General features: G+C 45.8%; 1 protein-coding gene across 5 annotated transcripts; it reads left to right on the top strand.

The window, feature by feature from the left end:
* The first annotated feature begins 517 nt into the window (after positions 1-517).
* smoc2 (SPARC related modular calcium binding 2) lies at positions 518-22,332 on the top strand. Of its 5 annotated transcripts, none has more exons than XM_047603994.1 (13): positions 518-1,320; positions 6,334-6,496; positions 8,668-8,774; positions 8,959-9,058; positions 9,787-9,831; positions 12,070-12,150; positions 12,955-13,029; positions 14,616-14,802; positions 15,701-15,783; positions 20,569-20,668; positions 20,848-21,095; positions 21,772-21,809; positions 21,955-22,332. In XM_047603994.1, the coding sequence occupies exons 1-13, from the start codon at positions 1,246-1,248 to the stop codon at positions 21,976-21,978; spliced, it is 1,326 nt and encodes a 441-aa protein (XP_047459950.1). In that variant the 5' UTR covers positions 518-1,245; the 3' UTR covers positions 21,979-22,332. The 5 variants fall into 5 exon arrangements, with proteins under 5 accessions (XP_047459950.1, XP_047459951.1, XP_047459947.1 ...); XM_047603995.1 differs by having other exon boundaries at positions 524-1,320; positions 12,103-12,150; XM_047603991.1 differs by lacking the exons at positions 518-1,320; positions 6,334-6,496 and adding an exon at positions 7,596-8,060.
* The last annotated feature ends 292 nt before the right edge of the window (positions 22,333-22,624 follow it).

Genomic DNA, 22,624 nt, shown 5'->3' with positions numbered 1-22,624 from the left:
TCCATCAATTATCTTAATGCAGTGTAGCGATAAATGAGGCTATTAACGAGGCCTAATCTGTGTTTGAGCAATCAAATTGTCCCACATTTTTGGAGCGTTCGTGAAGCGCACAGGCCTGTTTATTGGGCTTTACCTTCATACTGTAAGGCCTATGGTAAGACCAATTAAAAGTGTATAAAAAGTCACACGGCTGCAGGAGAATGTGATGTGGTGCTACTGCGTAAAGTGACTCCTCGACGACACAAGGTAAAGTTATACGGGGGTGAGCTGCGAGACCTTGCAACTACTTGTAATCACCTTTAGATGGCGCCAGAGTCGCAAGGTGTGTCTGCATCTTTAAGGACGACTCGGTGGCCACGAACTTGGACAAATTTAAGCAGGCTATGTCAAGAGAAAACGCCAAATCTAATCACAACCCTTGGAATTTATCATGATTAATGCTGCTCTGCTACGCTGATGAATGCTGCTTTGCGTGCGTTTGGTCAAAGTGCTACATTATACAACAGCTTTGCCTTCATTGAACCTGTTTCGTTGCTGTTGTGTGAACTTAAGGGGCTCTAAGTAACTTCCTGTTACTATAAGAAATCTAATTTGTATATTTAAGTTTTTGTATGAGCATCTGTGCGCTGGCTGTTTCTTCTTCTTGCTGGCCATCCCCGCAGACACATCTGATCCCCCTCCTCTCCTTGCAAATCGAACATCACCACAAGGTCCTCTGGGGGGAAAAAAGAGGATCTTCGTGTTGTGGTTTTGAGGGAGAAGGGGGAGTGAAAGAGAAGAATACCTGACGTGTTTGCCTCAGCTACCAGCAGCAGACGGAGACCCTCTAAACCTACACCTACCTACCTACCTGCCTACTGGCTGGGGAGCTGCCTGCATCCGATAAGGGATCTCAGTCCGCAAAATCAAGTTTGGAGGAAAGGGGTGTGGAGAAAAGAAGTCGAACTGGAGAGAGGGAGAAAGAGAGAAGAGACACCGAGGGAGGGGAAAAGGTCAGGGACACGGGGGGTTTATCGCACTGCCAGAAATAAGGAGAGTGTCTACACAAACGGTTTGGCAGACGAAACCAAGGAAACCAAGTGAAATAAACCAGCAAGCCCTCTCTCCCACAAGGACAAGTGTGGACTTTTTTAACACTTACTAACTTCTTCCAGGAACACTTTCTCTGCGTCGGTGAAGTCCGAGCAACATCGCGAATTGTGGACCGTGCGTAATTTGGAGAGTTTATTGCCACGCTGCGTCAGGATGCGCGTCTGTCCGCTGCTCGTCTTCTTCTGTCTGCTCTGCGCTGGATGCGCGCAGAAGTTCTCCGCTATCACGGTATGAAAAGCCGCATAGCACCCAGAATATATATCATTTTTTTCATTTTGTAAAATATATTTTCATGAAGTGAAGATTACACTTGTGTATCCTAAGCGTGATATCGGGGAGACCACACTGGTGTGTTTTTAACACCAAGAATCGTGTTCTCAGTTATAAATCCGAAGTTCTGTGAGTTTTCTTTTTTATAATCAATGACTATAATAAATATACAGTGAGCAACTAACGCACTCAAACAGAGTTTTATTTGAATATTACATATCTGGTAGCTGTTTAGACTGAATTTTAAACTGAGTTAAAGTGCTTTCCACTGAAATAACAGGTTTGAGTTCACTGTATGTCATGAAGGTCCCTGCATAGTGATTCTGAGAGGTGTAAGCATCTTGCCTGACTGCTAGGAGTTAACTGGCTTGCAGCACCAATTTGTTTTTTAGTGCTTTTACCTGCCTGCCAGCTTCTCGGCTTGTCTGCCTCTCTGTTGTTCCAGCAGCTCCTCAGAGACTGAGCTGCTAGTGTCATCAGGTCTGCTGCACTGGGGTGCATGACATTGTTTACAACCACAGGGAAGCAGCATCCTGTCTATTTTACATTCAAATGTGAGACGGTGCATCTAGAGGTGAATTTCATGGCCGCGATCAAGTGCAGGTACGGTGGTAAAGGAGGATTAATAGAGAGAGGAATGTGCATTGTCAGAGGCTTCCCCCTTGATTTAGAGCTTGATGTGACAGCCGCCTCCCCCGGCACCATTATTTATGGTTTGTGAGAAGATGACTTAGTACCCAATTGGAAACAAATGGCCGTGAGTAGTTAACCTGCACATGAAGGGTCGGAGATCTTTTCTCCCTGACGGCACTGTGGAGTTGTGGAATGTGGGAGGAAGTGCTGCACCGAGCAGATGCTCCCCTGGATTTTCACCGCGATGCACACATTTATATGTTCCAAGTGCACAGATAACACATGTGCAATGAATGTTTATTATAAGGGTTTATTGTAGGTGGTAATATTTACCTGCCAGTTAATGGAAAGGTTAGTGTTTGGATATGACACAGCATCCAGCGTGCTCTGGATACGACTGCAACAATGAGAAACTTATCTCTTTCATTGCGCATTTCAGTGGTAACTGAGTCTGTGCAAACGCCTCCCCACTGGACTTCATTAGCCCTTCTTTATTAGAATAGCACATGGAGAAGTGGACTTTCTTTTACAGGACGCTGTGAGTGATTAATGGTTTATTGTTTGAGTGACACAGTAGAGGTTATTGCTGGTTTTCAAGAAAACGTCTCCATGATATTTTGAGCATATTTGAGGTCGGACAGGCAGTTAAATATATGGGACATTCGCCCAGGTTATTCATGAGGCAGACATTTTCCATGGTTTATGGAAGTATGAAACAGTGTGTGAAAAGATGAGGGCATGTAGAACACTGGCTGCCTCTTTTTCAAAGCCGTACATAGAGATTCTACCAACACATGGGTTCCATTGATGCCTATGCTTTCACAAAATTGTGCACCTGCCCTAGTTTGGATTTTCATTATCTCACGACCACGAGGGACCCTTTACACCTCTTTCACTGCAATTAATGGCCTTTATTTTTTTAAACCGAGTTAGTGGACTGGTAACAGGCTGCCACTTTCTGAAAACTAATGATCCCCTTTGCATCCGAGCATCCACGCAGGAAACTCCCGCCACGGCCATTTAACACGTTCGCCATGGCTCACAGCTGGGGCCCCCATTGACCCTGTGTGGCTGTGGTGCGAGGGGCCTCTCGGTGCGCTGGAAGCGGGGGCCTCCCAGTCCAGAAGGCCCTTATCAGCCCACAATGTGCTCTCTGCTGGAGGCTCGCCACCTCCGTACTCCATTGAATCCCACAATGCCACAGAGCCGGGGGGAGGTAATAGGATTTGATTTGTGTGCTGGTTGCTTTTAGAATAAAGTTTCCCCACCACTCTGCCCGTCTCGCCCTCTCTTGCCCGTCTCTTGTTCCTTTGCCAACCTCTTGTATAATATATATCTCCCGAGAGAGAAAAGAAGTTATGAAAGGAAGGAGAGCAAAAGAAAAAAAAAAAAAAGGAGAAATACAAACAGAGAAAGTGAGAGCCAGCTGTCTGGAAGAAGACAAGAAAAGGATTTGAGCAATATATGGGATTTGAGTCACACTATGTGTTCTGTCTTGTATGAGTCTCCTTTTATGATAAATCAGGGTGAAAGCCCGTGCTGCGTGTAGCTGAGGCGGAGGCCATCCATCACTCTCCGCGGTGTTGCTGTGCAGGATGATGGTGCCGACTTGGACAGGCTGGAATGAGACATCAGGGGAGTGTCGGGGCTCTGCCTCAGCCTCGCCCATCCATCACCACAAGCCAAACACACCGAGATCTTCAGCAGACAGCTAACCACCATTAGGTGTACACAGGAAGAAGAGGTCCTCAACACGCCATTAGTCTCTGAGGATCTGCACTCTCGCTGACTCTCACGTCTTATTCGTTGCCCTCCGTCAGTGTGGCCAGCTGTCCCTTTGAAATGAGAACTTGGACGTCCGATAGAGGATCTGGGTGGTAGATTTCATGGGTAACTGCGTTTTTGCACGCTGCGTTTTTGGAGCTTTATCGTGAACTTGCAGCCACTTGGCGCGCCGCTGCGTTCTGTGCAGTGGACATCGAGCAGGATGCTGGGCTGTTGAATGACTCTGTTTGCGTTGTCAGTTTGCTGGCGGGCAGGATGCTGGTGCTGATAATGCTGGCGAAGCGCGAGCACTTGGGTGACCCGGCTTTGGCTGTGCCCGGCGTTGGTGGGCTACCTCCGAGCATGGCTGAACGCGCTCAGACACTGTGAGTGCAGTCGCTGGCTTTGGAGCATTTCAGTCTTTTGTGGCGCGATGGGGGAGCTGTGGGAGACTTAGCCCATCCTCAACCCCAGATGGGTTAGAGGAAAAAATAAGAAGTGGTGTGTGAAGGCAGGAGGAGAGAGACGGAGGGTACCAGCAAGTCTGTTACTATAGGTGCAGTGCTACACACAATCAAGACCCCCAGTGTTGTTCCTCGATTAGAGACGTCGACATCGAGAATAACTACTATTATATAGTCTAATAATGCATATTAAAGTATAACAGTGCTTCTTCTAAAGGTAGTAACAGGTGTTTAGTGTGTGTGCACTTGTTTGTAACCACACGGGGAAATAAAATCCTCTTCCTACCAGCTTATTCAGAGATCAAGAGTTAATACAAAAGAGCACGATTCAAATGGGAAATCCCCAAAACTGTGTCAGAAGTGACCACATAAACTTTGGTTTGACGGGTTGCCTCTATATTAAATCATCATAGCATCTATTAAAAGATGATTTAATATGGAGGCGTACATGTGAAAGACATATTTTATTCTTAAATTGTTAAAGTTTATTATAAGCTCATTGTGGCTCATGGACCAAAGCAGACATTTGTTTCTTAATAACAGCCTACATTCAAGTCTCAGTGTTCATCTTTAGACAAACATAATTCCTTTGTATCCTCCTTATGATTTTTTAAAAGTCCGTAAGAAAAGACGTTTCATTGAGTCCTCTTCCCCTCCTTCTCTCCTTCCCTCGCGGCTCCTCTACCCGTGTGTTTGAACGGGCCTCCCCTCTGTGATCTCTCCACACAAAAATTTATGAGCATGGCTGACAGAGTGGGCCGTATCTCCCACACTGGCCCAGGGCGACTCTATCTTCCCTGCCAACCCCTCTTCCAGGTGCATGCAGCCCTGCAGCCCTGCTTGCCTGAACGCAGGGGGGCTGCCACCACATCTCATCTCTCACTTCATTTGTAAGATGTCAGACACAACAAATTTTCTTTCTCCCTTTTTTTTTTATTTTATTGGCGATCGTCACGCCCTTCCTCATTGAAGTGCGTCTTTTCTTCTCGGACGGCGTTTCCTTTCTCCGCTCTTAACAGGCTTTCAAGCTTTGAGGGCTTTGATTCTCTGCTTTGCGCCCAGGATTGATAAGTGCGTGAAGAGAAAGTTCTTGTTTCTGTCCTCCGGCGGTGAATAGCCGGCTGAGATGGATTTCGGATACTCGGGCATCCCCTGAAAACTGAACAAACACTTCACAAAGGAGAAGAGCAAAAATGACATGATGTGTTTTATATGCGCAAATATTTTCATTATGAGAGAAGACAGAAAGCGTCTACAGAGGTATTTATCTTTGGATATGACTGACTGAAAGCAGCACCTGCATCAGCATGTGTGCGAGCGCAGTCATTATTCCACCGGAGTGAATGAATCACGCAAACTTTATGAAAACGCTCAAAGCTCGCTGACATCTAGTTTATTCAGCCACTCATTCACTGTCTTTTCATTCATTGTAGCAGTCACAGCTTGTTACCTCCCCTCCCCTTTCTTAGCATCGCCGCCGCCCCATTGTGTGGCCCGGCGAGGTGGTTTCATACCGCTGTGGCAGATACAATGGTGGCATTGACACAGGTGATCCGATGCGTTCAGCCAAGAGTCTCCGTCCTTGTTTCTCTTTTTCATGGCTGAGTAAAACATCCTCAGGAGCGATTCCAGGTGAATACCTGTGCAGGTGTTGGCACGGACAAAGACAAGAGGAAGTGTCAGTCAAGTCTTCTCGAGCTCAGAGTTAAAGCATGGCTGCGCCCTGGCAGGCTTGTAGTGACACTGCCTCATTTTTTTTTTGTGTTTGGGCATTTCACTGTTTTTGTTTTTCGTGCTTTCTGCCGTTGTTTTTACAGAACTGATGTTGCACTCGGTCGCTGGAATTGAATGAAAGGACTGAGACGGTTTGTATAGTTTGGCAACAAACACTTCGCTCCCCTGACTGACTGACTGACTGACTGACTGACTGCCTGACTGCCTTTCTCCTGCACTAGCCTGTTTTCGTAAATCACGCTGCCCCTAGTCTTCATAAATCCCTCAAGACTCACACCTGTTGTTGTGGAGATTAAAATGTTTTTCAGTGATTTGCAGAAATGGCTCATTTAGCAAATGTTGTCTCCGCTTATCTCCCGCTTTCTCACTTCTGCAGTTCCTGCGGGTGGATCAGGATAAGGAGTGCAACATGGAATGCAGCGGAGCTCCTCGGAAGCCCCTGTGCGCCTCCGACGGCAGGACCTTCACATCTCGCTGCGAGTTCCTCCGAGCCAAGTGCCGCGACCCCCAGCTGGAGGTCATCCGAGGGCCATGCAAAGGTCAGGTCATGAGTCACGCTTCAGCGCCGCCTGATGCTCTCGAATGCGCAGGGGGGGGGTCACGGTAGAAACTTGTGGGTTAAATTCATTTCAGCATAATTGATTCTTTGAGCGCTGGGAGGACAAGTGGGGTTGACACTGTGAGAGCGGGCGAAAGGGGGGACGGGGGGGGTCGGCCGCCGCCTGGCTGGTTTCATAATTTCACGACCATTTGTGTAATGAAGTGTCGTTAATTTGTCAAAATAATAAATTATTTGGTTTTCAGTGAATTTTTTTATTATTTTTTTAAGTGCTTTTTATCAGAGAAGAACCAAGAACTTCACTCATTTCAAACGGCTCCAGCTCTCCGAAGTGAAACCATTATGCGGCAGCAAGGACCTCTGAATTAAATATCTTGACAAGAATTAATGGTCTCATTTTCATCGCGCTGGATGTAAAGCTCCACGTATGTGACCAAGGGAAGAAGAAGAAAAGCGAAAGGGGAAGGAGAGCCAGCGAGGTCAGGCAGCTCACAGACTCCCTCATTGTTAGTCGTCGTTGGAAGGAAGAACCCATGCACCCCGACACTTCAGTCCCAAACCCTTTCACCCCCGCCCCGCTCGCTAACTCTACACTGCTTGTCTCATCGCGCTACACACTGGGGACAATGCCCTATTCTTGCCACATTACAACATTAGGCCACTAATGCGGGGAATGTGAGCGAAAAGGTTCGCCCTAAAAAGAAAGTCTCATATGATGGAAAAGCATTCCCCAATTTTTTTTTTTTTTTTATGCCTATGCTGGGTTGCCGTGGCAACGTCTCCAAGCGGACATCTGGATGTGGGGGACAACGACGACGGGCACAGAATAGAGGATTCCAGCCAGGAAGCTGAAAGGGACAAGAGTCCATGAAAGTCGTATTGTATGCGTCAATACCGCGGAGTCCGTGAGAGCTGGGACCCCTCGCTTCTCTCCAGGACGAGGGGAAAGACACAGCAGCAGCAGCGGCGAAAGAGTCAGCAGACGAAATAAACCAGAGGGCCGGTCTGACCTGAAAGCACAGAGATGGGATTGTGTTTAAGGATGGTGAGAGTGGCACCACATTTGTTTTCTATCGCTGCGCTAAGACGATTCAAGTGTCCTGTCATTTTTTCCAGTTAGCTTTTTTTGGTCAGAGCCCCCTGGAGAAGGACGATGGTTTGGGGTTTTTCCACTGCAGCTAACTTTAGAGCTCCTCAGCTCGCTGTTTTCCTCCATCCGGAACATCCAGCGTCTCGCTCCCGCTCCTCACCAGTGTCATTATCACGCGCGCACACATTAGGACTGAGAGAAACCAGCGCACGTTTCCTTTTGCGTGCGTCTAACGGACGGTCCACGGTGTGCCACGCCAGCGCCGTGCAGCCTGCTGACCAAAAAGCGGTGAATGTTTTTAGACTTAGCATGAGTCATTGTTTTAATGTCATTCGAACCTGCCAGCCAGACGGCCACTGTGTGGCACCTCGTGTGTCACACCGAGTTATCATCGTCAAAACGACTGGCTGGCCGACGCATCCCGAGGGTTTGCACAGCTGGCGCTGTCGGCCAGGTGAGATGAGGCATCCGTGGAATGACGGGATGAGCCGGGGTTGCGGGGGCCGAGAGGTGTGAAAAAAATGTGAGATGCACAAAGGTGAAAAGCTGCTGACCCGCGTTTATATCAACAGATACTTTAAGGCGACAGTTTGGGCTAAACTTAGCAGACGGTCGAGGTTTAGGAAGAGAGTGAGACAGACGCAGACATTAAGGAAGGGTCAGGTTTTCCCCGTGCATCAGCCCTTTTCTTGGGTGACTGGAATGTTCTACAGGAGAAGCACGAGCTGCCTCGCTCAGTAATGGCTTTACCACCAGGCACTATGCAGGCTTGCTCCTAATAAGACTGGGGGTGTTGGTTCTATTCCCAGCCACACAAGTATCTGCCGCTTCCGAAATGTCTTGAATTGTTTCCTCTCCGTCTCTCTTCTCCCCCCCTTGCGTTTTTATTTTTTTTTTCCCCTCTTTCATTCTTCATCGTCTATGAGATTCAAGGTCTTCCTCTGACTTTTTAAGTATGTCGGTTTCATAATTGTGAAGCGCAAGAAAAATAGTCGAGTTGCGGGTTGAATCGCGGGCCTCTGTGATGTGTAGTGATTCTGGTGATTTGTGGTTCTCCTCAGATACGTCCAGATGTGTTGCAGAGAAGAAGTACACAGAGCAGCAGGCCAAGAAGCTCTTCCCGCAGGTCTTTGTGCCTGTGTGCAACCCTGACGGCACGTACAGCGAGGTACTCAACACTGCATGGATTAAAACTCGTTGCGAATTTGAGACTCTCCACCAGAGAGAGGTCACGGCTGAAACCCGCGGCGGGAGTTCAGTTTTTGACGAGTGTTTGTTCCCTCAACTTTCATTTCTACAGGATCTAGTTTATCTTGAGCTGACTTTATGTTTACATGGTCATTTAATTGCAGGTTCAGTGCCACAGCTACACTGGATACTGCTGGTGTGTCACCCCTAATGGCAGACCCATTAGTGGCTCTGCAGTGGCCAATAAAAAACCTCGATGCCAAGGTGGGTGAAACCAAGAACTATTCGTCTGCAAATGTCAGTAATGTTCAAGCTTAGACATTGCTCTCAATTTTCAAATGGGCATAATTTTGTGTAGCAATGATTGTAAATTCAATTCAACCCAGCCTAGCATGGCATTCCTTGTTTGTGTGGCGGCGTTGGGGTGTAATCTCCTGAGTCCTGTGGGAAAGTGGTCAGTGACTGGACCGACGGCCACAATGTTAGAGGGCCACCCGAGGACTGAGCGTTGCTCAAGGCATGGGGCTGCGGTATAAATAAGCCCAGTATAAAAATCCGCGCTGCAGAGTTGAGCAACGAAGTTTTAACTGTAAGGAATGTTAGTGTTCTTGGAGGATAGCGTCAGCCAAACAATCAAATAACCAATGCCACATGTCCTCCCTGTGCGTCTCTGTGGGGCTGCCTCAGAGGTGGCTGCTGTCAGAGAGAAGGCTCCAGAAGCAGCGGCAGCATTTGTACTGTTGTTGGCGGCTGTACTTTAATCACAGCTGTTTATATGAAGTCCAGAAGTGCCATTAAGTGCGTGTCCGTCAATGTTCTGCGGCCACAGCGAGTTAATTAACAACTTTTTAAAAAAAATAATAATAACAACAGAAAAAAACAGCCTTTACAGAAGTCTTTTTTTTTTTGTTCTTGTGCAGTGCCAATTTATTGTCTTTCATCGCAAGTTGACAGTGAAGTTTTAATTAATTTTCATCATGTTTACACTGTAGGTTCAAAACAGGAGAGAGCAACCACAAGAGAGCCAGGTAAAGCAGGTGAGACTTTAATTCAAGAGATATTACCCTTCAGGAGCACATTGACTCCTTGTCAATGCATGTTTGCTTTTGTGTTTTTGAACGTGCATGTGTGTACCTATCAAAACCTGCACGTCTGTCTGTGTCCGTGTCTGTGTGTGTGCATTCATTTGTATCTCTCTTGCCTGCATCTCTGTCGGAGATGAGGACGACGGGCCGCCTGTTAAGGCTTGCCTCTAATATTTTGTCAATTCAAGAGAGCGCCTGCAGGCTGAAGGCTAATATAAAAGCGGCCTATTCCTCCGTAACAAGTTTAAGGAGAGACTTTGTGTGTTAAGCTTTAATGCACGCCGCCAGCAGCTACAGAGCCCATAACTGCCTGTTGTCTTCACCAGAAGAGCCAAACGGCCAGGGAGCAGCCAGAATGGACGAACACTGACTTACTGTATCTCCCCCACTAACTTTATAACCGTCTACGTCTTGTTCTTTTGCAGCCGCGGTGTCATAAGATACGAGGAAATGTTCACAGCTTACCCTCCAATCTACTTTCACTCTGTCTCTCTTAAAAACTTCTCCCTGATATAGAACCACTAAGTTCCTCTGCGACTCCCCCTCCAGAAACTGTATATCTTGTTCTCATCTTTTCAGCAGTGATTTGTTTAACTGATGTGATTTGAAAGCTCTCAACGAGCGTAATTTTGGGTTGATTCAGATCGATTCCTTATGCGATTGTGAGTGTCTGTGTATTTGTATAAGTGTTGTGCGTGTGTGTGCGTGCGTGCGTGCGTGCGTGTTCGCATGAGAGAGGGAGAGAAAGTGCATGTACGTCCACTTGTATCCGTCACATGGGTTATTCCTGTCAGTGTGACATTTACGTCTGCGCCTCTCTCTCTCTCCCTCTCTCTCTCTCTGTAAACAGTCTTGGGTATAGCGTCTGTTTGAGTCCGGCCAAGTCATTACACATAGATCAAGTGGGAATGCAAAATTTGAAAGAGGAGGAGGGATGGTGGGAGAGGGAGAGAAGGAGGGAAGGAGGTGGAGGGGGGGCGGGTTGCGGTTCAATCTGAACTGGTTGGATAAACAGGGTGGTGAAAAGCAGAATAAACTGTAGGTTTGTGGTGTGCCAGCTCTGAAAATAGCAGTGATTGCATCAATATTTTGATTCAGCAGAAGACCATCTGCACCTAAGCAATCCACACCACCAGCCTTCGCTGCACTTACGTTATCAGAATATGGATAAAAACCAAACGTTTCGCCTTCAACTGATTTCTGCTGCATGATTTGACAAATTCAGCGACATGCTTGAATCATACGCAGCTGCCGACGGACAAACAGCAGTAAAACTAATGCCGTATAACCACAAATAGCACGGGGGTTTCCTGGCAGATGCTAAAAGAGGTGTTACAGTCATGTAAAAGGCCACAAAGCGAAGATGGGTCATTAGTGGTTTATCGTAAATCCGAATCATAAATGCGCTTTTTGAAATGGCATTTCCATCCTCGAAGTGAGCGGAGTAATAGCATGCCTGCCACATTCAGTCACACTGTATTCATGTCCGCCAAACGTGCGCGACAAGATGAATGGCTGGCAAAGAAAAGCTGCGTTAAATGTAAAATCCTGATTTTTTGTTGTAATGGAAATGCGTCGTTACAGAAGGGACGTTTGGGTCGCCCATTAGAGACGCTGTGACTCACACGCATTGACGGCGCTTTACTTTGAGCAGAAGGAGTGACCCAAGCTGAGGTTAACCACACCTACGGCCGTGGTTTCACCCTAAGCAATCCGAAGCCCTCATCCCCGTCTCCCCCACCCGTCCACCCCCCCCCACCCGTCCACCCCCACCACAAATCAAACAAACAGAGACAAAACAAACACACTCGACTCTCCCACCGTAAGTTGGCTCATCTCAGACTTGGCTACATCGTTTTTCACCCCCTTATGTCTCTCCCACCTTCACGCAGCTCTCATAAAACAAACGCAGGGAGCGATGGGGGTGAAGAACACCAGCGACTGCCGCTCTTAAATCTCTCCATTTATTCTAACCGTCTTCTATTTGTCCTCGAAAGCATCGTGTTGCATGAAGTGAAACGCCACGGGGATATGACCACTATGATTCTCTCCTCTCCCCTCACACTGTGAGGCACCTCTCTCAGTCTTCCTTCAACCTTCTACTTCTGAACTCCATCCTTCCTGACCGGGCAACGTGCAAATCTCACATCGTTGAGTGCTCTCTCATCTAGCTTACCCTCGTAATCGTAGTCTCCTTGCAAATATTCTCCATTCTAAATGCAGATGACACGGGAGTAGTGGTGGATCCGCAGCCCGCCGGCGATGACGAAGGTGAGCCCTTTTCATCGGAGTGTGAGTAAAAGAAAAAGAAAAAATGTTTGATACTTTGCCGGTGTTTACTGAGACGCCGCAGACTGTCTCAAAAGCATGCTTCCAAAAACATCCTTAAAAGGGAAAAGGAGTCTGCACATGACGCAGTTACATACAAATGAGATTTTCTAAAAAAAAAAAAAAGCTCACTGGTGAAAATGGATAGTGAGACTTTGTTATGGTGCATATTTTAAATCAACCTTTGCGAACTTTGTTTAATAATAATTACCCCTGAGCACCACCAATTTAAGTATAATAGGCCACTAAATGCAAAAACCTAGTATTACAGAAGCACAATGGAAGAAAAAGAGTCATTAAGTCTGTAAATATATTCAGTAATCTGCATTTTCTGCAAGTATCAATCTTGTTTTTTCAACATCAGCCAATGTAAGCCACTCGTCATCATCATAAAAAAGTTAAAAAAGCTAAAACAAAGTAGTTTTTAACATTAGCAGTATCCAGAATGGCAGAGAAAATGACTCAGTAAAGACCATCTAACATACGAGGGTCTTATTATTTTATGATTTCATGGCAGACTAATCATGTGATAAGGCTCGCCCTGCCCTCTTCCTCACTGCTGTAGCTCTGGTCGAAAGCTGTCATGTGCAATTTACTCTCCACATCCACTCCATCAGCTTGAGATACGATAACCTCCATGTGCATTTTACAGTCTGTGAGTTTTGGACGCGCCAGGTTCTGCTCAGACGATATACGAGTGTGTTTTTCGATTGAGGCTAATAAAGCTGTCCCTGCCATTTCTTTCAGACATCATTTCCCAGTACCCCACTCTGTGGACGGAGCAGGTTCGCAGCCGACAGAACAATAGAACCAGAGCGCCATGTGAGTCTGAAAGCGCTTTTCGCGTGTTCTTTTAATGACGGCTGCTCGGGTGTTTGCAAACCTCAACTGAAAGCACGCTCTATGTCTTTCCTGCTTGTGTGAGCAATCATGGTTTGAGGCTGTTCCTGTCTTTTAAGGACAGATGGTGGGTTGTGAAACCAATACATCTTGGTGTTGGAGTGCGTCAGGCTTTGAGGATCTGCTTCTCTGTGGTTCTTTGCATTACAGCGTATCTGTAATTATCAGCACATGGCACAAACACAAGGATCTCCTATCCTTCTGCACCGTCCATGCTGCTCTCTTTTTTTTTTACACATGTTCATTTTTCAGTATCTGTTGCATCTTGGCCATTGGGTAAATACGTTGCTTTCGGTAAAAAATAATACTATTTTTAGGCTCGGTAAAAGATGAAAACCCTCTGTGCATGTGTGCATTTCTGTGTGAATCCCATTATCATAATTTACAGCCAATAAAAAAGCCTGAGAAATGCAGCATTGATGGTTTTGATTACCATGAGGTATTGGGGTGAAAGAAAAAAACCCAACCGCCCCAACAAAGAGAGGCCATACGGAGGAACTGGAGCGAAGAGTCGGTTGAGAAAGTGGGGAGGCATTTCATTTGGTCTCTTTTGTGTGGGTAAAGATCTCTAATGAAAATAAACAAAGAAAAGGGATATCCATAATCCGGCAGCAGCTTCCGAGCCTTGAGGCGAGCACCGAGGAGAGGGAGAGATCGGCGATGAAAGCCCTCATGGCCAGAAGTGCTCTTCTTCTGTTTGTGAGTTTAATGCTCAAATCTCTGCTGGAGAGCTGCACCGCAGAGGAAGGAGGGTGCTGCACAAGAAGAAAGTCTGATTAGATCCTGCTGGCTCTGCAGAATCCCATCTCTCTCCCATCAAGACCTCTGCCTTCACCGTGTATGGATACGAGAGGGGATCACGAAGCTTTGCGTTATTCCTGGGAATTTTGAACATGTAAACATGTATATCCCTTGGTACTTTACAGTATCCTGCAGTAGTGTGTCGGAGTGTGTGAAGGTAAAGGCCCAACACACTGACCACTGTTCTGCCTTTCCCTCGTCTGTTTCTCCCTCTGTCACACACATCCACAAAGGGCAGTTGGGTGTCCAAATATTTACTTAACTTGGGGCATAGGGAGCTGTACTTAGTCATTAGCCCGTTAATGTCCGTAAACAGTGCCATGGGGGGCTGATAGAGCAGTCTACACACACTGTCTCCAAGCACTCATCCTCCACCCCTTTGTCTTCCTTGTCCTCCTCGGGGGGATTCGCAGCAATAGTTGAAGTGTAATGAGAGGGCAGCTGCATGTATTTTGATTTTAAATAGAAATGAATTCAAACATGTACCACATGCTGTTTACAAACCCAAATGTGTTTCCCGGAACAGTTTGGGAGTGAAATTTATACTTAAAACAGTCTCACAGTTCGCATCAAGTGTCTGGAGCATGTGCAGCGTTTGCCAAGTCTCACAACTCGAGTCCCTCCGCGCCCCCCTGAAGGCTCGCTTTATGAATATATGTATGGGACTAGACTGATTCCCGTATGACCTCCAACCTTTCTCTTTGCAGCCTCATCGTGCGACCAGGAACAGCAGTCTGCCCAGGAGGAGGCGAGGCAGCACAAGAACGATGCTGTATTTGTACCCGACTGCGCCCAAGGGGGACTCTACAAACCGGTCCAGTGCCACCCCTCCACCGGATACTGCTGGTGTGTGCTGGTGGACACAGGCCGACCCATACCCGGGACCTCCACCAGGTGACCAAGATTTCACCTAAACACAACTCAAGTATTATACGGGCCTTATCTGTGGTGCAAACTTGTCTCAATTCTCAAACATTCTTGACATTTATTGCTTAGTTCAATTTGTTTTACCCTAAGCAGGCGAGTGATCATTAGCCAGACCAACAGAGCACGGTGGATAGATAACAGAAAGACAATCTCAGTTTCATGACATTTGGTAAATACCTTTCGCCTATGTTAAGCACCATCTTCATGCAGGTCTATGTGTGCAGGTCTGCAACCATGCAAACGTATAGCAGCTCCTAGAGAATAAAAAATAAAAATGCACATGTCTAACCGAGGACACAGAGTGACTCAGTGGTCTGGTGAGCAGCAGGTCAAAGGTCGGGCAGGCTGGCAGAGAGGGGCACTGGTACACTCCTATTGAACTGCATGGGTGGGTATCAGATTAACAAGGCTCCAGGCAAAGTGCCAGACAGCACATTAGCACACATATGGAAGCGTGGATTTTCTTCCTTGTCCCGGGCCAGCTTTTAGCCCGGTCACACAGCAGCGATCGGGGTTCTGCCGTCTCTCCGAGGGAGACTGTGAAAGCTTCCTTGTGTCCCACGCTCCCTGTCTGCCTCTCTTCTTCTATCTCCCGCTTTCTCACCCTCCCTCCCTCCCTCCCCGCTCCTATCCTCATACCAACTCCAAATCCTTCCCCTCTTTTTGGATGTCTTTCACAGTCCCTGGTTCGCCACAAAACAATTATTTGAATCCCTAAGATTTAACTGTACGGAGTAATTGGAAAACACGAGATTCCTCTCTGATTTTACAATGAAGACAGCTTTGCTGTTATAAACAATTCCTCTAACCCTCTTCCTGTTCAACGAATTGACATTTTGTTCACATGGCGTATCTTCTGTCACAGGTACGAACAGCCAAAATGTGATGGCAACGCCAGGGCCCACCCAACTAAACCTAAGGATCATTATAAAAGCAGACATCTCCAAGGTAGGTCTCCAAAGACTGACTCAGTCTCTGCTTTTCCTCTTTGTTAAGACCACATAGCTCCTCAGCCGTCGGCCTCCAGCTGCTGCCACGCTTCCAAGGTTGTGATAACAGCGTGAGTGTGTGTGTGTGTGTGTTGACATCATTAGCACCGTTGGTCAAGGAAATGCTTGATAAAGAGTTGAGCATTGCCAGATACTGCCCTTCACTGGTCAATAAGCAAGGAGACAGAGACGGATAGGAGGAGGATTAATCTTCAGCTGACATGAGAGATGGAGGAGGAGGATAGCGGGATGAAAGCAGAAAAAGAGGAGAGGAGAAACAGCAGGGAGGTGAGGAGAAGATAATGGATAATAGGATGCCAGAGACAGGTAGTGATACTGAAACTGATAACAGTACAGATAAGTGAATTGAGGGCAGGCGATCAGTTTGAGGGGTGGTGGTCACGGGGTTTGCTTAGTCGCAGGTGAGACGATGTCTGCTGTGTAAGCGGGGTGTTATATACTTTTATCTAAATAAATTAAAAACAGATCAAGTGTCACACTGTATTGGGCTTCGTCTGATAAAATGCTGCGTTAACTCAGTGCGTTTACATGCACGTGAAAAAAAAAACGAATTATTGCCTTAATCGGACAATAACAGAAGAATTTAAGTGCGTGTAAACACGTTCTCATTGTTCTCATTGTCCGATTGAGACACACAGATAATGCGATTGGAATCGGAGTTTTCATCGGATGATGCGTGTGCGCATGCTCCACCAACAAAAACGTCCAAGAAAGCCGATCGCAGAAGAAGAAGAAGTGAAACCGAGCCGTCTGAGGGATAGCGCGGATCTTACCTGCATCCGAAGTAGCGCGAACATTACGTACAAGATTAAAAATGAACTATTATCCATCTGGTTGTTGTTTGAAATGCCGGTCTCCGCATGAAGGACTCTTGTTTATTATATCGCGTAATAGGTCACCCGGAAATCGGGCCGTATTAATGTGGTATTATCCCGGTGATAAGACACGTATCGCCACCTAGTGTGGAGGAGGAGAACAGTTATTCGATTTTCTTGCGCTGCATGTAAACTGGGACAAGGACTGTAGTGAGAAAGTCAAATTTTGAGCATAGCTCGATTAAGCTCTGCATGTAAACGCACTGACTGACGAAGAAAAATGTTTCAGCAATTACCCAAAGCAAGTGTGTGCATTAAAGTGACAAACATTAACAAAGCTCAGTGTTTATGTCTCTAAACCATCATACTGTCAACACCTGACCTTAGGTATTTTAACTTAAACCAACCCCAGAATAAACTAACAGGATTGCAAAGTATGTAACTGTCTGAGAAGACTGCCATAGTTTACACAGCTAGAAAGACTGTCTCCGAGTCCAGTTTTCCTAAAAAGTAGAAGATTAACAGGTTAAAACCAGGGGATTTTATTGTTTTGGTTATGTAAACCTAGATGTTGCAATGGTGCAAATGTTTCCTGCCCATTTTTGTTTTTTTACTACCGTCTGCATTGCAGTCATTTGAAGCATGGCTGAAACCGTTTTGAACAGGTCTAGTATAATGCAGTTGTCTAAAACTCTTGTTTTCATGTAAAGGTTAAAAAATTCTCATTGTTTTTTGTAGGCGTTCATGTTTCATCTGTGCTCATTATAGAACTGTACTTGTAGTCGTAGCTTTAACCTCCTGAGACCTGAGCTTTTGTTTGGCAAATTCTGTCAGTAGCAATTAGCAAGTACTCGATTGAAGACATTGGGACTTCATTATTTGCAATTCCACTTTTGCACAGCAATGTTCAGCAATGTTGATATTTTGTTACATATTATAATAATGAGTGAAATAATCCCCGTGTCCACACATGAGGTCATCATTTTTTTTCCAAAAACTACTTCCTGTTCAAAGATGATGCTTAGTTTTTATAGTTCTTAGGTCCTACTAATCCTGAATAAAGAGAAATGGAGAAATTAATGTAATATTAAACTAGAAAAGTTAATAAGCATAAATAAATAAGCGAAATGCCTGCTATCACGTTTTTACACCAGCTAATATCTAGTTAAGAGGATAAAGGTTTAAATGAAGCAGAACAAGCTGCCACTAACTTAAAAGTTTATGTCTCAGGAGGTTAAAGCTGCCGCCAGCAACCAAATCACAGTTTAAAATTGAACGGCGTTTGGCAAATTCGCTGTTTTGTGTTGGTTTTGGTAAACATGTTAATAATCCAGCAGCATGTGAACAGAGCTGCCACTGTTCCCGTCCCATCCACAACTGTTTATGTAACGGCGCGCCGGGCCAGAGCTGTGCTCTCTGCTCGCAGGTGCTGCATTTAGCCGCAGAGCAGCTCTCTGTCTCCGCTCAAGCATCAGGGATTCCTGCACAGTTTATGTGAAATCAGTGTATAAATAGTCGCAGATGAATGCTTGTTCGGCCAGCAAACGACGCTCATCTTTGCTCTCCAGTGGCGCTGGTGCTGTATATTATTTCTAAGATATTGAGCGGGGATAATTACAGCCTGTAAGTGTCAGCAGAGAGTGTGAGGTGGCAGAGGGGGAATGGAAAAGAGCCACAACCGTAGCATGCAGACCTTTAGCCCTACTGAACACCTCCTAAACACCTAGTGGCAGCAGGAGAAACAATGTATTTATTCAACCTCGCAATCACCTACACTGAATTTACTCTAAACCAGCAGCATGTCAGCAAGGTCTCCCATTATAAAATAGGCCAGGATTTTTTGGGGAAAAAAAAAATTCAGCATCTTGTTTTCTTTATGAGCAATTGCGTCAACGGCCATAAACCCCGTTACTGTATGAACCGTGGATAATTATAAACATTGCCTTCACATTGCTGCAGCCCATTTGGTGCTGAAGCGCTGGTGTTGAGTGTTTTATGGGGCGAGATGCGAGAAAGGAGCAACTTGCCCTGCAAAGGGGCAGGAAAGGAAAGCTGAATATTTGGCTTGCTCTCTCCCCAGAGCAGAATCATGGGATAGCATTGGAGCAGGCATTGGGAGCTGCGGCGGTGAGTGCTGACAGGGGTCTGCCCCATGTGGCTTCGTAGAAAAACACTGCTTCTTATTGACAGTAACACACAGGCTCACACATGTAAACAGGCACTTACCGGCCAACTTTTTACAGATATATATACGTGGGGCTATGAATAGTTTTGCAGCTCTGAGTTTTTCTGCAAGAAAGCACAAAATCGTTCAAGCCTTTCTCGACTCGCATCTGTCAAACGTGTGCGTTACATAATTATAATAATTACGGAATAAGACAGGACAGCAGCAATTTACTGCCGCGGCCTTGCACTGAACGGAAAATGGCCAAACTCAATTTCCTTAGAATGACGGCGGACACATTCGCGTCCTGCCCCTCGGCCCGACAGTGCTCAGACAGACAGAAGGTGATCTGTCCCGCCCCCACATGAAAAGCTATTGCTGCCAGGAGGAAGGGACTGGAGCACTACCTGATGGCTTCCCATTTGAAAGGACTGCAGACACGCTCAGATTCCTGCGGCATTACGGAGAGGACGGGCGCTCTCCATGAAAAACACTGAGCCTCAAACAAGTCCAACTGCGTCCCACAAATCTCTCCCGAGTCAGAAGCCAGATAAAAACACTTTGCCTTCTGAGGGTGCAATTGTGTGACTGTCTAGACTAATTTACCACACGAGTCTCCGCAAGGCACCAGTTTGGCTATTAACAGGTGGGTCAGATATTTTACTGGGCTAAGGCCAAGGAGGGCCCACTAAAACTTAAGTGCAAGTCTGTTCGGCATATAAAGCATACTGTGGAACAGTTTGGACATGTGAATGTTTCAACCCTTGGCTCAGTACAATCTGCTCAAGTCCCAAAAGGTGGAGTGGAGGCTGGGTGTTTACGTCGATGCTGGTCGCCACCTGTTAGAGAGGCGCAAAGCATGCTATTATCTCCAGCGCTGGAGAATCTGGCCCCGCAGGCCTGGGCCATAAAAAGAGCAGCAAACTGTGGAGAGGAAGAAATTCTCCACAGGCGCAATAGCAGAGGGAAGCTGGACTGTGAGAAAGCAGAGAAGAGCTGGGGCTGGAATCCAGGAATCTCTCAGGGCTCCTTAGCTCGTCAAGAGCAACATTAGTCTCCTCACTCTTAAAACTATATGGCCGTAGAGAAAACGACTGTCATTAGCGTCTTTCCACCGCTGTTGTCACTCGTTTTAATGTTTTCCCGTCATCCTGCATGTAAAAATGTAAATGTCTGCTGTTTTTTAGTGCAACATTAATGATAGATTTCACCTCGTCGGTTAGCGGTTACGTTCGCTGAAGCACATGCTTTAATAAATCAGACACAAGTCAGAACGACCAATGTGTCTGTCAGGGCTCTATCCGTCTCCTTGTTGTCTCAGGTGAGTCTTAGATGCGGTGTGCAGCCTCTTGTCCGTACATACATACAATATTCAGCGACATCTCCTCTGACTACAGCTGTCAAAACTGCTCAGGGGCCTCCCGGATGATTGGCAGGTACCCTCTTCCTCTTCCAGATGAGGGGAGGTCTGACTTTATGAGTGCGAGTAAAAGACAACTGTCCTGAGTTTATTTTCCCCTCTGTTGTTTTTTATGTGCTGTTCACGTTAAAACTACGCTGCCTGTTACATGACGTCCCTCCCCAAACATTTATTAGGCCACCTATGACGGCAGCGGTCGACGTGTTTGTAGGGCCGCCTTACATTTTTCTTTGTTTGGTGACATACGTTGTACGTTCGCCTAACGTCCAGATCAATGGTGTAATTCATGATCTCACACAATCGTGTCTGTGGTGCATTTTCCAGGCTGTCCCGGGGTAAAGAAAACAGAGTTTCTGACAAGCGTTCTTGACGCGCTGTCGACAGACATGGTGCACGCTGTCACAGATCCCGCATCCACCGGAAGGTATGTCACCTGGGAGGGGATGTGTTCATCTTACAGTAACTAAGGAGTTTAGACACTGATCATAAATAGTAGATTTATGTATTCCACCCTTCTGTTTTTGATTGTAAACCTTATGAAGAAATGGAGAAGTAATTATTAGCTGAGAATCTGATGAGCTGACACCTACCTGAACGTTTTAGGATGTCTGAGCCAGACCCCAGCCACACCCTGGAGGAGAGGGTCGTCCACTGGTATTTCAGTCAGCTGGACAAAAACTCCAGTGGAGACATCGGGAAGAAGGAGATAAAGCCCTTCAAGCGCTTCCTGCGCAAGAAATCCAAGCCAAAGAAGTGCGTGAAGAAGTTTGTGGAGTACTGCGACATCAGCAACGACAAGGCCCTGTCTCTGCAGGAGCTGATGGGTTGCCTCGGGGTGACAAAGGAAGAAGGTAAACTGAGCAACACAATCTGGTAGTATATATTCTCCATCACCCTAGAATTAGCATATTGATGGTTAAAATATTATAAGTCAGATGTCAAAAGAATATACATGCTTTCTTGAGAGCTGACCTCGAAATGGGGCAGTGGTGCACCCAATACGTGTTTTTGACGTTGCCCTTTCAAAACTAAAAATGAAAGAGTTGAAGATAAGTGTTGGATTAAAGAGGAACCCTTCCTTTTATAAGCATTACTTAACATAACTCAGGATTAGCATGACAGCAGTTATTCAGACGGAAAACTGCTGGGGTTATAAGTTAAGTTGGCCGAACAAAGACTGATGACGTCAAGGAGCCGCGGCCCAGGTGCCAACTTCCGACTGAGGGAATCTCTCAGATCTCTAGGACGTGAGGTTCAAACATGCAAGATGACGTTTTTTAATCGACTGTCTGCTCTATGTCGAAGCAATGATTAGCTAGCTACGGTTACCACAATCCGCTAGCTATGGTTTTTACTTCAGCTGACAAAATGAGATAAGCCTGCATCCATATGAAATTAAAAAATAACTTCCGTGATATATCTGTCACCACTGTCAGTGTATTAGGAGGACAGTGTTCAATGAAGGCAAGGATTTAGTTTTTTATTCCCTATACTATGATTTAAGTTTATATCACTTTTGTCTCACAGGGACCAAACCAGGAGAAAGCTTGCCTTCCAGTAAACTAGTAAGTAAATCCTCCTCACACTAGTGAATAAAATGAGAAAATGATGGCACATCATTTGTAATTGTGGTGCTATTTTATCTGTTCACTGAAGCAGGGATATATATTTGTTCAGCTGACTGAAGTCATTTAAATTTCCTCTCCTCAGAGTCCCTCGAAGAAGCAAGGCTAAAGCCCAAGGACTGAGATTTCCCCTCTCGTACGGAGAATCTGCCCTCACCAATCGGCAATAACGGAAACCATAGTATTTGCACTTTGTACTTTAAAAAGAAATGTAAATTCACTTTGTAGAAATAAGGTATTTAAACAGACTGCTGAATCTGTGAATGATGTAGTTAGCTTTTGACGTCCTGACGAGCAAAAACTATTTAACACATACAATGTATGTGTCCTTTGTGTGTCTAAAAAGTGTACTTTTCAACGTTGTACAAGTTTTCATGTTTGATGTCGCATTTTGTGCCCCTGTATCCCCGGTTTACTTCTCCTCTCATGCCGATGATATTAAATAGTTTTTTTTTTTTTTTTTCTGCTACACAGCTACAATAACTTAGACCATACCATCTCTCATGTACTGACCTATTGCATCTTTCACTGTGCTTTGTAAAGCAGTTTGCAAGAATGTTTTTAAACTTACGTAATAAAAAAAAAAAAAAAACGTCCTACACGTTCACATATATTCATGTTTATTAGAAATAAAGAACTCTTTTATACATTGTGTTCTTTTGGTCGGCCTAATGTGTCAAACAGGTTGGATTTGGTCAGCGGATTCCTTTGTTTCTCTCTAATCCAATTAGTCTTTGATATTTTCCCTCGTTATA

Source organism: Mugil cephalus, chromosome 13 (genome assembly GCF_022458985.1).
Source record: "Mugil cephalus isolate CIBA_MC_2020 chromosome 13, CIBA_Mcephalus_1.1, whole genome shotgun sequence".
NCBI classification, from domain to species: domain Eukaryota; kingdom Metazoa; phylum Chordata; class Actinopteri; order Mugiliformes; family Mugilidae; genus Mugil; species Mugil cephalus.
The sequence above is the reverse complement of the archived record's forward strand: the minus strand, read 5'-3'. Positions and strand labels throughout refer to the sequence as shown.